Raw genomic sequence first — 15,632 nt, forward strand, 5'->3', positions numbered from 1 at the left:
AGTATAACAATTTCACTGAACTGCGCAACAGTCCCTGGTGGTCTAGTGGTTAGGATTCGGCGCTCTCACCGCCGCGGCCCGGGTTCGATTCCCGGTCAGGGAACTCATTTTTGTTTAACTATTCAACTGATGTGAACTTGTGTTTTACTCCGTTGCTGGAGGGTTATTTCCCATGAGCACCTCGACATCCAGCAAACGCACAGAATCAGAGAGAGAGAGGGAGGTGGTCGGTCTCGTTACGAGCTGTACAGTATGTGACGTCTTACTTCTTCTTTCTCCAGAAATGTGTCACTGTCTTCTGGTTGTGGGTGAAAGCGACAGGGTGGAAGAACAACAGACGGTAACAGCCTCTTTTAAATCATATTTACAATAGTACTGTTATTCTATTGAAATATGTACTGTATAGGATTAGGTGTAACTTACCCATGAGAGAGACAATTGTTCACGAGTATGTTTATTTATCCTTTTTTGAGAGGGTGGTGAAGCTGAGTGTGTAAACAAAACACTGATAACTAAATTTATTGTTTATTTTATGAGGCGAAATGTGAAAGTTTCTGTATGTGTTGGTAATGTGTGCGTTATTAACACTCACAATCAGATGTAACTTAGAGGAGAATAATATGAAGATTGTGTTTGATGGGTCAATCCACCTCTACGTGTGAGCTCTTGAAAGGGGAAGTCTAAAAAGCGAGGAAATTATTCAGTGTGGAGGAGTATGTCTGTTCTTTCTGTGACTCATTGCAGCTTTTACAGTAATTCATGCATCTCTCTCACTATGTGTGTGTGTGTGTGTGTATGTGTGTGTAAACCCTGTAGGTCAGCTGTGATGCTGCTCTTTGTTCTCTGGTCCAGTTTCCTGGTTTTGTGGCCATCACAAGGTGGTGGGTGACTTTTTGACACTGCAGACCACAACGTCAACTGCTAATACAACTTCAGCGTCCGCACCACAACAATCCCACACACAGGCACTCACACTCACATCCTGATGGATCATCATACACGGCTATGACAATTAAAACCAGCTTATCTCCAGTGCACCCACCATGCTTTGTACGTCAGATTTTTCATCAAGGTGGGGTTGCACTGTCTCTTGTGTTTAAGGAAACAGTTTTCAATTACCACTTCGATGAAAACAGAATTACCCAGAAACCTAGCACTGTTAGTCAACAATCTTCAACTTATTTTTTGACAAAAACACGGAGCTGGTGCGGAGGAGGAGGCGGCCATGTATAGTTTGAGCGGTCAGGTCAAGTCAGACAATCCCACCGCACAGTGTGAGCACATCATTTGTGAGTCTAGGCTGGAGCTGGATGGCAGAGGAGGCGTTTTTGGAGGTTGAGGCACAGTGTTTTCTGTGTGGGAGAGGAGTTCAGCCTTGCAGATGTTTTACATAAACAAAAGAGCTACAAAACACTAGAGGAAATAAACAATTTGAAATGCGCAATATGCAAAAATGCCCCCGGGACATCACGTGGCATTAAAACAAATGTGCTGTCTTTTAGTTTAAACATTGGTTTACAGCAATCAGATTAGTATTCAGATCAGTAATCAGAAAAGTTGGATGCAAAGAGTGTTCCATCAAGATGCATCCTCTAAAATGTGGAAGTGGCACAAGTAAGGATGTCATAGCAGTGTTTAAACTAGACAGCGTAGACAGATTAGAACGAGTAACTGCTGTTGAGGCATTTTACTCATAATTACAAATGTCAACTTCACTGTGGTGCTAGAGGAAGTATCAGGGGATTACCAGCTCACCAGTCATGAATATCTATCCTCTGGGGAGCATGAAAGTCTGTAAATATTTCATTGCTAATGTGACCAGTAAATGTTGAGGGATAAAATAAGAAAACACATGGTTGTCTTTTGAAGAGAGTCATATTCTTACTCTCTTATGAATTGGAATTTAGAACCAGACAATCCGAATGATTTTAGTAGGCACTAAACCAAAGTAAAACATGGTAAAAATGAAAGTTTTCAGAAACAATAAACCTATTAAACACGATAGGAAATAAAAACTTGAAACTCACATTAAGTCTCCTTTATTTTTGATGGACTTTATCTGCACGCTACCGATTGCAAGTTAGAACATGGCAATCTATAGCTAAATCCGAATTACTACTTGTTCCCCTCATGCTTTAAGTCTAGATGAACTATGTGTTCTCCCAACAGCGATGGAGGGCAACAAGCAGGACGTCTGTCAGGGGGACAAGGTCATGGAGGAGGTAAGGATCGAAATCAAACACCACACATACACGATAGAAAGTTTTCTGCAGGTATAAAGATTTTTGTTGTTGTTTGTTTGAAAAACTATTTCAGCTCCACGTGCTTGACTTCGTGAATTCTGCACTCCATGAGGACTTTATAGAGCTGACCGATGTACGTGAAACCTTCATCTGCCTCCTTTACCCAAAAAATCTACTCAACTGCTCATGGTCATTCCTCACATTAGAGAAGGATATGCAGCTCTCTGTCTCTATCAGGTACTCATATGGTTTTTATATCCTAGATGAACCAAAAACACAATCATGCTCCACAAACCATAAAATGTGCCATGTTTAATGTGGAAAACTGTTCATGTTTAAAAGATGAAAAATATATACATTTAACACAGGGGCAAACTCATCTATATCAGTTGCGTTGAAGGTTTCCCTGTGTGTTCATCCAGTGTCTGCCATGATACCACAACAGTTCGGACTCTGAACCAATCGTCTGTGGAACGGGTCGGATCAAGGTCTTTAAATCTGGAGCAGCATGAGGAGTTACATGTAATACTTCAATTCAACATGACCCATTATGACAAGTATAGAGTCTACACCTACTCATACGACAAAGACACACTGGGTGAGACTATGTAAACTGTTGATTTGTTCTTGATTATTTTAAAATGTTAATTGATAACCCTAACCCTTAGTTAATAAACAATGCACAAGGTATCACTTAACTTTTATTTCACTTGACTCATCAGTGGACAAAAATATATTTAATATAATATGTGAACAGTGCAAATGGGAAGAATATTATCAATAAATGATCTTAACGATGCAAAAAGTGCCCCCTGGAGGTCACGTGGTATTAAACAAATGTGCTGTCTTTTAGGTTAGACATTAGTTAGCAGCAATCAGATTAGTATTCAGATTAGTAGACAGAATATTTGGATGCAAAGAGTGTTCAGTCGAGATGCGTCCTCTAAATTGTGGAAGTGGCACAAGTAAGAAAGTCATAGCAGTGTTTAAATAAGACGGCGTAGACAGATTAGAGAGAGTAGCTTCTGTTTAGGCATTTTACTCATAACTACAAATGTCCACTTCACTGTGGTGCTAGAGGAAATATCAGGAGATCACCAGGCCACCAGTCATGAATATCTATCCTCTGGGGAGCATGAACGTCTGAAAAATATTTCACATAAATGTTGAGGGATAAAATCATCATTCTAGTAAACTGAAGGTTTGTGTTAAGATAATCCACAGCAGAACTTTACAATGAATGATTTTGTGCCACAGAGGTCGTGTCCCCACCCTCAAACATCTCTGCAGCATTCAAAGATGGAGACCTATTGGTGAAGTGGGCTGAATCAAACCCCATGTGCTTTGAATACCGGGTTGACCTGGGTAACCAGGTACAGTACATGTCTGTCTGTGTGTGAGGATGACTGTGGAGGTTACATTACATCACATTACATTTCATTTAGCTGATGCTTTTATCCAAAGCGACTAACAATTACAATTTGTGCATTAAGCATCTATTTGAATTATTACCTCGCCCAGGGAGGGTAGGTTTTCATCTGCGTTATTTATTTATTTTCAGAGATCTCAAGCATGTACTTAAAGCTAATATCTATGACCAGGTGAAATTTGGTGTGGATATGGATAATGGTTTGGATTTTGTGAATCCAAACCATGGGGGTGATCTTTTCAGATACAGAACGATGACAAATAATCATTTCAGCTTTACCAGTGAATGGATATTTTACCTTTGTTTAGTGTGAGCAGGTCGAAGATTATTTGTGTGTACATGGTATATATATATATATATATCTGGTCTCAATATGCTGATTAAGTGGCCAATTAGCTTTGGTGGAGGTATGTGTCCACAGAGTGTCCTTCTTTCTGCTAAGGAATATTTCCATCTTGTTTGTTTGTCTGTTTTAAAGTTAGCAGGATAATGCAACAACCTTCACTTTCTACAACATCGTGAGATAGGAAAGTTTACAGCATTTCCGTAGATTTCTTAGATAATAAAAACCATAGATCTGGATTAAAATGAATTAGGCATGTTTAGGGGACTGCTATTAATGAGTGTGTGCAATTTGGTGCAGATCCCCCCAAAAGTCTGGACATAGTGTTTAAAATGTGGTTTTATAAGGAGACTGTTGGGCCTTTGTACAGTTATGCGCTTAACTCTCTATTTGTTTGTGCTGAGGGAGGTTATGTTTTCATCTGTGTCGGTTTCTTGAACTGAAGAATATTTTCCTAACAGGAGCCTCCTAAAAAGCTGAAATCCCAGCTGTTTTACACAGAGGTGAGTGCGGATCCTACCTTCACCTACAGAGTGAGGATGAAGAGGAGGAAACTGGACTCTTGCATCGGATCTCAGTGGAGTGAATGGAGTCCCACTGTCTGTGAGTGATATCACCTCAAGTAGATATTAACTAAAAACTAGTGTCGACTTATTGTTGTTGACATCTTTATTCATCTGTTGATTAGTCGACACAGGGATCCTAATACTCATGTGTGCATCTGTTTGTAGCGGTGGACCCGTCAGCAGAGCCAGACAAACTCAACACCCTGTCGATCATCTCGATTTCATTTGGAATACCCATGATCCTCCTGGCTTTGCTGCTGTTTCAGAGGTACACAAACACACAAACACCCTGGTTCAGACAAAAATACAGCTTCTCACAGACTCCTCACAGCCTGATACAGAAAGTATGTCCTCTATTTTGAGTGTGAAACTGGACTGCGTGAGGCCATAGTCAAAGCTGACAATTATGTCAGCAGACACAGTGAAGTTAGGTGAGAAAACAAAGTGCAAGAAGTAGAAGTCGAAGGCCTGTACGGGTGGGGCAAGTGTTTTTATTCTATGATAAGCCACCGCAAAACATAACACTCTAAAGCTACCTTGCAATATGTTTATGTTTGTGTGTTTTAGGGTGTCAAAACTTCTGTTTCCTCCAATTCCTCGCCCAGCGCCTAAGTACATATATTACTTGGAAGAAAATTACCCTTTTAATGTAAGTACACACCCATACTGTACACACACATACTCTTTTAATGTCAGTCACTCACAAAGCCACATTCATGAACGAAAGGTGCCACTGTTTTGCTTCTTCTGCTGTGTTTCCAGTTCTCCCCTCCTGTGCAGCCTTCTAAGGCTGAAGAGGAGATCACTAAGGTGACAGAAGAAGAGGAGAACCCTTTAGGGCATTTTAAAAGTAATATGGGGAGGACACTTTCAAATTTGACTCAAGGTCAATAGCCTTAGCACAGGTTTATACCTTTCTATTGTCCAATACCTGTTGACCACTTCGCTTGTCACACCCTAAACTTTTTTTTTAAACAAAACTTTGTGGTTATGGTCAAATCTTCACACGCAATAGCATTTGTCTACACATGTATAAATCTCAATGCATTTTCATTTCATAAACTTCAGAACGCATTTGCAGCTTCTTTTATAGGCTTTTGAGAAACACACACGTGCACACCCACCCACACACACACACACAAACACAGACACACACACACACATACACACAAACACAAACACAAACACACACACACACACACACACACACACACACACATTTGTACAGCTATCTTAGTGAGGAAATTCATTGGCATAATGCATTCCCTATCCCTCACCCTAACCATCCAAACTAAATGCCTAACCCTGAGCCTCAACCTAACCTCAACCGAATTGTAACCCTTAAACCAAGTCCATTAAAGGGGGGGTCACAAAGTGATGATTGGCCAAAAAGTCCTCACTTTCACCAAATGTCCTTACCTTGAGGTTGTAGACTCAAACCGGTCCTCATACAGGTAGCTGTACAAGAGCAGACACACACACACAACACACAAACACACACACGTACACACACACACACACAGACACACACACACACACACACACATACACACACACACATACACACACCTCTCTACCTGAAACTTCAGCAGTTCACTGGCCCTGAAATGTGGATCTAGAGCAGGGGTGTCCAAACTTTTTATCCAGAGGGCCACATATGAAAAGATTCGAAGGTCTGGGCCACTCATGCCGCGACGCCCCCCTGCCCTGGAGCAGACCGTTGACAGTGCGCCTCAATTGAATTGCTCAGGGCAGGGGTCGTGGCAGCGTTCTGAGGGACAGCTGGCAGGTCAGGGGTGAGTTGGGCGCCACCTAGTGTCTAAACTGAGAAGTACAATACGGTGGGCCATAGTCCATTACATTACAATTCATTTAGCTGACGCTTTAATCCAAAGCGATTTACAATCAATGCATTCAAGGGTACCCGAGGGTACAAACCCCGAACAACAAGAATCAAGAAAATACAATTTCTTCAAAAATAGAGCAAAACTACAAAGTGAGTGCCATTTATGTGCTACTAAATTGTGAGTTTAAAAAAAAAAATTTATATATATATATATATAATTTTTATATATATATATATATATATATATATATACAAAAATAAATATATATATATATATTTATTTTTGTATTTTTATTTTAAATATTTTGAGGCAGGCCAATTTAAAATGGATGGCAGGCCGCAGATGGCTGTAGTTTGGACACCCCTGATCTAGAGCTTTGACAAAAAGTGTGCCCCTTTTTGTGTGTGTGTTTAATAAAGTTTGGTAATGCATCATCAGCTCTTTTTAAAATCCAGTCATTCATTTATTAATTTATTCAACCATTATATGCACAGAATGTTCCAGTCTGCAGTCCCTATTATAGCAGTTCATTGTTTACAGGATGATATCAGCAAAGCAAACGTTGACACTTACACATTTGACAATAAAACATAATTACAAAACTGTAATTTTGACATTTGCTTTCTGGCAGTGCGTTAGACGAGACGATGATGAGAACACCACTGTTACAACCCCTTTCCATTAAACTACAGTTAGCTTAGCTTAACATAGCTACACACTACGTTGACTGCTTTCATCTAAGGACTTTTGAAGTTCTTCTCACCCACCTCAAGGACAACCTACACCCTTCTACAGGATCTGAAGAAACTTCTTGATATTAATATCAAAAAGTTATTTGCTCTGTCTAACTAAGAGAGACGTGTGTCTAAAAAGTGGTTCGAAAGTTTGATTTTTTTTTGGCAGGGACTTCCTCTATATATAATTAGAAAGATAAAAGGGTCTACTAACAGACCAAGGTATAGATAGGATAACCTCCATGGTTCAAAAGTGTAATAAACTGGACTTGTATGAGCCTAACAAACTGTAACCAGGTTCAGCCACAGAGCAACAAACACGTATATTATCAATGAGAATAAAGTATTACAGCAACAATGAACAGAATCACTGAAGTGAACAAAGAAACAGAGAACAATTACAATGAGCTGATGCTGAAGGGACGCAAATAAAGATAAAAAAATGAATCACAGAAAATATTCTGCAGGCATATCTCATCTTCAGTTTGTCCGACTGATTTACAGCATTGGTCCAATGTTCCTGCCACTGCCGCTGCTCATTTCCATGTAGACAAACTCTGTAGAGGAAACAGCTGGAACTGTAAGATAACCGATTGAGGAAGTCATGAGAGACAAAAAACATTTCACTGCTGTGTCGTGGGAATTTCTTCAAAATCAAGCACAACGTCCCCTGGAGTGACCCCTGGGGTGAAATCCAACCCCAAGATGTCCCAGACACCATCAAGTTTCAGGCTCTCCCCGGCCATAAAACCAAACTCCCTGGAGTTATAAACGTAAGCCTAACATTAACTCACAGCTGACCCTTTGGATAAACACATTTGTTTATCCCATCCTCTACACATATGTCCGTTCTTCTGTCAATCGTTACTCAAATGCCGAATTTTCCATCACAGCTGCAAAAGGAAACTTTGATTTATCACATACACAAAAACACTGAAGCAACCACTCGTGTGTCTGCGTTTGTATCTGTTTGAGTTTTTATACACTTTTTGAATACTTATATTGTAACATACTGAAGAAAGTGTGTGTGTGTGTGTGTGTGTGTGTGTGTGTGTGTGTGTGTGTGTGTGTGTATGTGTGTGTGTGTGTGTGTGTGTGTGTTTGTGTGTCATACCTTGTCCAGTACTGATGTACTGTAGCTGTGTTCTGTCCAGTGGGTGTGTCAGGGGGATTGTTGTGACACCAGAGGCTGAACCTCCTCTGTAGTTCTCTATCAGTGTTTCCAGTGTCCCAAAGCTCTGCTGTCTGATGCCTGGACTCTGACAAACACAAACACACAAAATCACATATAACCTCCTGGTTTACATGTCTGTGAAGTGTGTGACATGTGCGATCTGGATGCAGAAGTTCGCTCACCTGAGGACACCAGCCGTCGACGGAGTGTACGAGCCTGAAGGTGTGCACAAACGGTGCTTTCCTGCAAAACACACATTTCAGAGATTTAAATGGTTTAGTGTGAAATGCGTAAAATGTGAATATATGTTCACACATGTTTGAATGAGGGATTACCTCTGAAAGAGATTGTTAATGAACCTTGAGCAGAGGTTGTACCTGATTTCAGTTTAAAGAGCAGTGGAATTGATGAGGGATTGAGGATTTTGTTTAAATATTGGGGGGGGGGGGGGGGGGGGGGTCACATATCTTATTTAGAAAATTGTTCCTTGTTTAAGAAATTCAAAAAAGCTTTGAAGCAAACATTCTTAACAAAATATGAATATACTAGTGACTAGTTTATCTAAATTAAAAAAAGGACTACTGCTCGAATAGGGGCACTTCAGAATTAGCTGGGGCCAGTGCAGTCAAATGAGCAGGGGCGATGAGATAAATGAACCTGATGTGTGAACAATCGATGTCGCAACATGAAGTTCAACTCTATTCCACCATGTGACGCTATAAATGAACAGTATAAACCGGGGTTAATGGAGGTCAACTGAATAGTTTTTAATCCAGTCACCGATTGTTTCAACAAATATTTACTCACGTTCTTCAGAAATTCATTGATGCAAAATAAAAAATCCAACAGCATTGATATCAGCCACTTAACACCCACAAGCACTCACAATCTAAGTTTACACTGGCATGATCAATGTAGTGCTGTTTGTCAATTCATAAAATCACCTGCGGTTAGAAGTTAAAAACATTTGATACTTTAACATTTGAATATGTAATACATAATAAATATGAAACAACACAGCACTGCAAATTTCCCAGTCAGCAAACAAAGTCTTTCAGCTGGCAGGAAATTGTCATATAGTGTTTATGATATACTTTCTTATTTAGTACACAGATTGAAATGTGACTCGGGTTTAAACATATATCCTGTTTAAATGGTATATTATTGAGTAGATTTATATAGATATTTCTGAAAGTGAGCAACATTTTGTGAAGTTTTTTCTGAAAGTACAGTATTAACGTGCAGAGGAACAAGAAATTCAACCCTAGTATCCATTAGAATAGGAGATTATAACAACAAATACAATCCCAAAGAAGTTAAAAACTTTAAGACATTATATCAATGTCTATGCCAAATGTACAGGGTTGAAGCATTTTACTAATGAATTATATCATATTTTTTTAACAGACTGACTTTCTCAGCTGGACTGTACACAACATATCAACTGTAAATAAAGTATTAATAAACTAAACTATTTAAATGAAAAATTATCCAACAAAACCTTAACTATCACAACCCTCCCATCTCACCTCACACACAGACAGTAGGCCCCCTGCATGGTGTCGCTGTCTCTCAGCAGAAAGCTGCCATCACGTCCAAACCTCTCCAGCAGCCTCTCTGTGGCCTCACTCCCAATTCTCCCAAAGTAAATGGACCGAACCAGCTCCCCCTCCTGCTCCATGTCGCCTCTGAGGCCAGCACTCAAGTGAACGTAGAAAGCTGCAGGTGCAGCAGATTGCTGTGGCAACAGAGTGTGTGAAAGTATCACACGAGTGTCTCTGGTTTTCACACTTATCTGTCCAGCATCCTGCAGCTCATGCCGTGCACTTTGTCTGAGGTAAAAAAATTGGTCTGATAAAAAAAAAAAATCACTTGACAGGTCACAAAAAATAACTACCATTAATCCTCCCTTCTTGTCCTCATCACTAACTTGCTTTCTGAAAACCTGTGTGTAAACATTTTTTTGTCACACCGTTTTATGGCGAATACATGTGTATTTCAACAGTGTAACACATCAGACATTTGGACACTGTCAGTTTCCCGGCAACAGCAGTCTAAAAAACCCAACCAGGATGTGGTGTGCGGCAGACAAATCCTGTCGAGCTACAGACATTTGAATGTGACGTGATGTGTAATCTGAGAGGAAAGCAGAGATCATTTGTGTGGAGCATGGAGTAAAGTGTCTGTGTGCACCAGCTTTGGGCTTATTGCTTAAAGAGAAATGTATTGTTCATGGGTTCTTCTATGGTCAACATACAGGAATTATTCAAAGTGTAACTTGGTTTTTCCACTCACTCAGGAATGTAGAAACAGTTTACTTATTTGCATAATTTCAGAAGTGCTTGAAAGGTAGAGAAGTGCAATAAAATTCAGATTAATCAAGGGTAGCTTAGGTAACAACCAAACCTTTACATAATTAAATGAGAATGTGAAATCTGAATCTGAGCCCATCTGTAGAAGCAGTGTTGAGCCACCTCACACTTGACGAGTTTCAAGTTCAGTTCACGCAGATGAAAATTAACTAGTTTATTTTTTATTGGGATGATTTAGATGACAACGTACGCTCATGTGTTTGGAGATGAATCGATGGTTTCGGCTCATGTCTGCGTGTCGCTCCTCTCACTTTAACACCGATGTGCCTAACCCTGACTCGTCAACATGTTCACGAGTCATTTTCATGAAGTTTAAATGCAGCCTCATAAACTCTGGAACAAATCAAACAAACACTAAGTGACTTCATGTACTGATCAGCTCCTGATAACTAGTGGTGAGTGTTTATTAGATACTGCAGCTTCTGCTCTGATCATGACGCAGCTGATCTCTGAGCAGCTGAGAGCAGAGAAACTCTGTGCTTCAGGGATCTTCTTCAAAGTCACTGACCGGCTGCTTCACGTGAACGAGCTGTGATCTCACTGCGTGTGTGGCTCTAAGCGTAGGCAGGTATGGGAGCGGGTCGTTCTGTGCATTCGTTAAAAAAATGTATGTGTTAATTCAACAAATTAATCCTTTTCTGACAGCCCTAAATAAAACATAGGCTGAACATTTTTCTTTTGGTCACTATTACTGTATAACTTTCTTTTGACATTAAGACATTATTATGCAGCTGTAAAAGGGTTTAAGAACATTTCTGTTTTCATCACATACTTTTTAAGTAAACACTAGTCAGTATAATTTTTTATAAAATATCATATACATGTTCATAAACGGGGACAAATCTTCAACTCAAATTCAAATGAAATTAAAAAGGGTTCAATTTGCTCCTCGTTCATCCTTTCTGCTCCTCCTTATTGTCTGGCCTGTAGTGAGTCGATGGCCCGGAGCTCTGCAGAAAACCTTTCCCCCAAATCTCTGTTGGCCTGCAGGAAACCACCAAGCCTCTTCAGCTGCTCAGTATCCTATTGAAAAAACAGTTCAAATTACATGCCATATTTATTTGGATGTTTTAATGTTTACATTTATTTTTGTTCAAGTGTACGTGTATATGTTTGTTCTTTGTACCCATGTCTCAGCATCATCATCGTCAGTATGCAGTAACTCCTGCAGCCTCTCCTGGAGCAACTCAGCTTCCCATTGGCTGATTAAGTCGCCATTGGCCTCCGATTGGCTTAAAGAATCACAAACCAGACCGTCCGAGTCAACAGAGTCCAGTTGGTCCAAACCAGAGACAGATACGGACAAATCGACAGTCAGCATCTGTTCAAAACAAGCAAACAAGCTGTGAGGCAAAAAAAACAAGTGGTTCTCAAACTGGACATATTTTAACAACAACAAACACACACACACCTCATCTATTTCTTGTCCGACTTTTGCCATCTGTGGTACGTGGCTGAACTGCCGCACAAGGTGTTTCAATGTTGTCTGGTATCGTCTTATCCATTCATCCTTGATACGCAACTCACTAGAATGCATTATCTCGTTCCTGTAGTGGATCACCTGGAACCACACACACACACACGTACGTCGGCACACACATCAGAACATTTGTATCAGAACAAAATCATCATAAATCCACTCCCATTGATTTTACAAGTTAGTGGTAGAGCTGAAGAAAAGAAAAATGATGTCAATTGCCAGCAATACTCTGCACTATTTCAGGATGAGTACAGTCTAGTTTGTACATATCCCATCCCTCCATCACTAAATCTCTCCATTCTGCAACCTTTGTCAAATCCTTGATGTTGCCAGGAAAAAATCCAACTAATGTCTGCAATCATCCAGTCTGACGCATAAACTTCTCCTCTACAGAGTAAACACATGAGATACAACATTTAAAGCAGTTAGGTTTAGCTGTTGGAGTGAAAATAAAGCATTTGAATATTAGAGAAAAGGCATTTACAATTTATATTTCTAAAGTACTGCTGCCAAAATCTTAACCAAAACCAGCTCTCGGTATATAGATGAAAAAAAGTTTAATTTAAGACTTTTTAATAACACTTTAATTTGAATTTAAGACCAAACTTGCAATTGAAATACACACCAAAGTGAAAACACATTCATGTCATTTTGATTCCACAGTTCATCAGCACTTCAACGCAGTGGCTCTAAACATCACAAGTTCTCTTCATTCTTAAGCCACTTATCTGTTAACTTGCATGTTCATAGGGTTGAGGGTTGATTTTTTGATATCCTCCAACATTACTTTACATGCCACTACATATAATATGTATATTGTACATTACATTATATCTATACAGGAGAATAGTGCCTGTCTAAACTCCACAGATACTTCATTCTCTCACTAAGCAGTGCCACGGTCAGGTTATAGATAAAGGATCACAACAGTACATTGTAGCATCTACGCTTAGGGACTTTCATATCTAACTCAGATGCACCAGACAAACAGGCACCAACTCTCATCAACTTCAATTCTTTTGCTTATTTCTCCAAGGACAAGACGTAAGCACACAATGTGAATCAGGCATGCACACTACAGGCTTAACTATCCAATAGGATGCAAACACCTACATGTAACAAGGAAAGTCACAGCAATCCTAAGCCATTCATGGATGTACTGCTAGAATGGGTGACACAAGTAGAGGGAGATACTGTATATGCGGATGCTGTGGGTAACATCTTCAGACTTGGGGGTGACACTTCCTCATGTTACTCTGTTAACGTTTGTACATTGTTTCACCTCCTGGTCTCCTTGATGCATCAAGTCTAAATTACAACCTTCTGCATAAGACATCAGCTGCTGCACGAGTTCTCATTTCACCAGCTTTCAGAAAACTTCTATAACACATAGCAAGCTGGCTAGAGGAGCATTATACTAAAACATAAAACTTAACCAGAAACAGGTCAACTAATAACACAAATTAATTGTTCATTTTGCTCAATTTGGGGGGGAAGAGAACATTTTCTTGGTGACCTTTGGCAGAGATGTGCCTGAATCTCATCTGCATTTTTAAAAACACAAATATTGTAACATTGAATTTAACACATTTTATGACTTTGACCTGCAGGTGGAAGGTCACATAATCATTTTCTGACTTAACAGCTTATCAATGAGTCCATTTAAGACTATACATTTACCTCTCTCACAAATGTTGGATCCACAGACTGGAAACAGTCACAGGAGGTGATGAGGTTGAGCAGAGCAGAGGCATCGCACTGATCCGCCCCCTTCACTTTCCCCTGACCTCGTGGCATGTAGGCCTAGAGAGAGAGAGAGAGAGCGCGATGGAGAGTTAGTTAGTTAGATCGATAGGATAGATAGTGTATATAAATATATACTATTCAGGCATTTTTGAATCAGTGTTATTGGCTGATATGCTGTGATATATTTATCTTGACCATGTGATGACATAATTTGACAGAATTGAATCATGGATTGTGTGTGTGTGTGTGTGTGTGTGTGTGTGCGTTTGTGAGTGTATGCGTGTATGTGTGGAGGTTTCAGCCCTAAGGAAATAGAGTAATATGCTGCTTTGGAATAACTGCTCTAAATGTTGGTACCTTGGCCACTTCCCAGAAGTCTGTTCTCCAGGAGGGAGGGAAACAGTTCTCCCAGGACACGTTCCTTTTCGGCTTTCTCTGGTGCGCCAGGATCGCCTTCTTCCACTCGCTACACGCCCTACATGCCAAGGAGAGCTACAAACACATACGCTGTGAGAATACTTTGATAATGTCGAAATTCAAACAAACATCCTTTAGTCCCAGGAACCTTTCCAAATAACTAAATGCTTCCTGGAGATCATTGTTGAGGAGGCATCTCCAGTGCTGCAAGCCCCACCCTGAAGGTCCCTGTACTTTCTTAAAGGTTTTAGCTAAAATATAAATTCAACAAGGAACTCATTCAATCTAAATATACCTAAATATACACATACATCACAAGTGAGAATTCAAAAATAAACTTCATTTAAAAAAACATATAAATAATAATTTAATTAAATTATATATCTGTATTATATATAATATTTGTATAAATAGTGGGGCTTTCCATTTTTTTTATGTGCTGAAAATGTACAAATGTACAAAATTTCTCATTTGTGTATTAAGAATGGTAAGTGGAAAAATTCCTTTCCTCCAGTAAGAGACTAATCAAAATTTTACTTAAGGTTAAAGCTGGCAAGAACAAGTTGCCATTTCATACTGTCTTAAAGTGCTTCCGCCCTGAGTAAGGATATTTTATTTTGAAGGGTAAAAAGAGCTTTGTCTGGAACATTAATCAGACCCCGGTTCATGCAAAGTTTCCCAGATCCTGGAGAAAGCTCAAGCTGTGGAAACGTAACTTGAGTCCCAAGTGAGAAACAGTTGAAAATCCCTAGAATCATCCAGTGACACTTGAAAGCAGCAGTTGATCAGACATGACAGGCTGATCGCACCTGGTTGCCTCTGCAGGCATTGGTCTCACACGGCCTCCCGAGCAGCGGGCTTTGGGTGAGCAGGTCCTTGTGGAAACCTTTCATGTGCTGGCTGGTGAAGAGATGGAGGCCACTCTTCAGTATGAGCAGACACCGTCCTGCCTTCAGCCAGTTCTTATACTCACTGTCGTTGAGACGAAGCAGCAACTCCTCACTCACCATCTTGGCCCTCCTCACTTCCTGAGAAACGAAACAAGGCCAATCCCATTCCTCTTACGTAGCTCCACCCACTCAGGTTAAGTAACACAGTGGCCACTTGATGGCGCCATCGGCTTGGTAAACTGCAGGCTGTGACCTTCTGAGGTTTTCCTGCAGAGATCCAGAGGACGCCTGAGATCTTCGGCACCTCTAAGGATGAAAGTTGCTGCCCAACCCCTCCTTGTCCGGGTCGGTGTCATACTCTATATGATCAGGGCTTGTTTGTTTGTTTGCC

The 15,632-nt window shown here is 40.2% G+C and overlaps 3 protein-coding genes and 1 non-coding gene across 5 annotated transcripts; 2 read left to right on the forward strand and 2 right to left on the reverse strand.

Moving 5' to 3' along the window:
- Positions 1-28: 28 nt before the first annotated feature.
- LOC133968427 (granulocyte-macrophage colony-stimulating factor receptor subunit alpha-like) lies at positions 29-6,865 on the forward strand. Its single transcript, XM_062404430.1, has 10 exons — positions 29-340; positions 817-881; positions 2,170-2,222; positions 2,317-2,480; positions 2,666-2,841; positions 3,501-3,616; positions 4,477-4,618; positions 4,747-4,849; positions 5,149-5,230; positions 5,344-6,865. The coding sequence occupies exons 2-10, from the start codon at positions 827-829 to the stop codon at positions 5,473-5,475; spliced, it is 1,023 nt and encodes a 340-aa protein (XP_062260414.1). The 5' UTR covers positions 29-340; positions 817-826; the 3' UTR covers positions 5,476-6,865.
- Positions 32-103, forward strand: trnae-cuc (transfer RNA glutamic acid (anticodon CUC)). The gene has a single exon. It is a non-coding gene; the product is annotated as a tRNA-Glu (tRNA).
- Positions 6,866-6,867: 2 nt separating the features above from the next.
- Positions 6,868-10,663, reverse strand: LOC133968433 (phosphatidylinositol 3,4,5-trisphosphate 5-phosphatase 1-like). 2 transcript variants are annotated; one of them, XM_062404436.1, is made up of 4 exons: positions 9,866-10,663; positions 8,519-8,579; positions 8,277-8,421; positions 6,868-7,740 (listed from the first exon to the last, which is right to left on the reverse strand). In XM_062404436.1, exons 1-4 carry the CDS (start codon positions 10,234-10,236, stop codon positions 7,661-7,663), a joined length of 657 nt encoding a protein of 218 aa, XP_062260420.1. In that variant the 5' UTR covers positions 10,237-10,663; the 3' UTR covers positions 6,868-7,660. The 2 variants fall into 2 exon arrangements, with proteins under 2 accessions (XP_062260420.1, XP_062260421.1); XM_062404437.1 differs by having other exon boundaries at positions 6,868-7,719; positions 9,866-10,545.
- Positions 10,664-10,832: 169 nt separating this feature from the next.
- zgc:153935 (uncharacterized protein LOC777611 homolog) lies at positions 10,833-15,396 on the reverse strand. Its single transcript, XM_062404432.1, has 6 exons — positions 15,161-15,396; positions 14,292-14,426; positions 13,869-13,991; positions 12,120-12,269; positions 11,835-12,029; positions 10,833-11,731 (listed from the first exon to the last, which is right to left on the reverse strand). The coding sequence occupies exons 1-6, from the start codon at positions 15,359-15,361 to the stop codon at positions 11,621-11,623; spliced, it is 915 nt and encodes a 304-aa protein (XP_062260416.1). The 5' UTR covers positions 15,362-15,396; the 3' UTR covers positions 10,833-11,620.
- Between the last annotated feature and the right edge of the window lie 236 nt (positions 15,397-15,632).

The sequence above is a fragment of the Platichthys flesus genome, chromosome 14, assembly GCF_949316205.1.
Source record: "Platichthys flesus chromosome 14, fPlaFle2.1, whole genome shotgun sequence".
In the NCBI taxonomy this organism is placed as follows: domain Eukaryota; kingdom Metazoa; phylum Chordata; class Actinopteri; order Pleuronectiformes; family Pleuronectidae; genus Platichthys; species Platichthys flesus.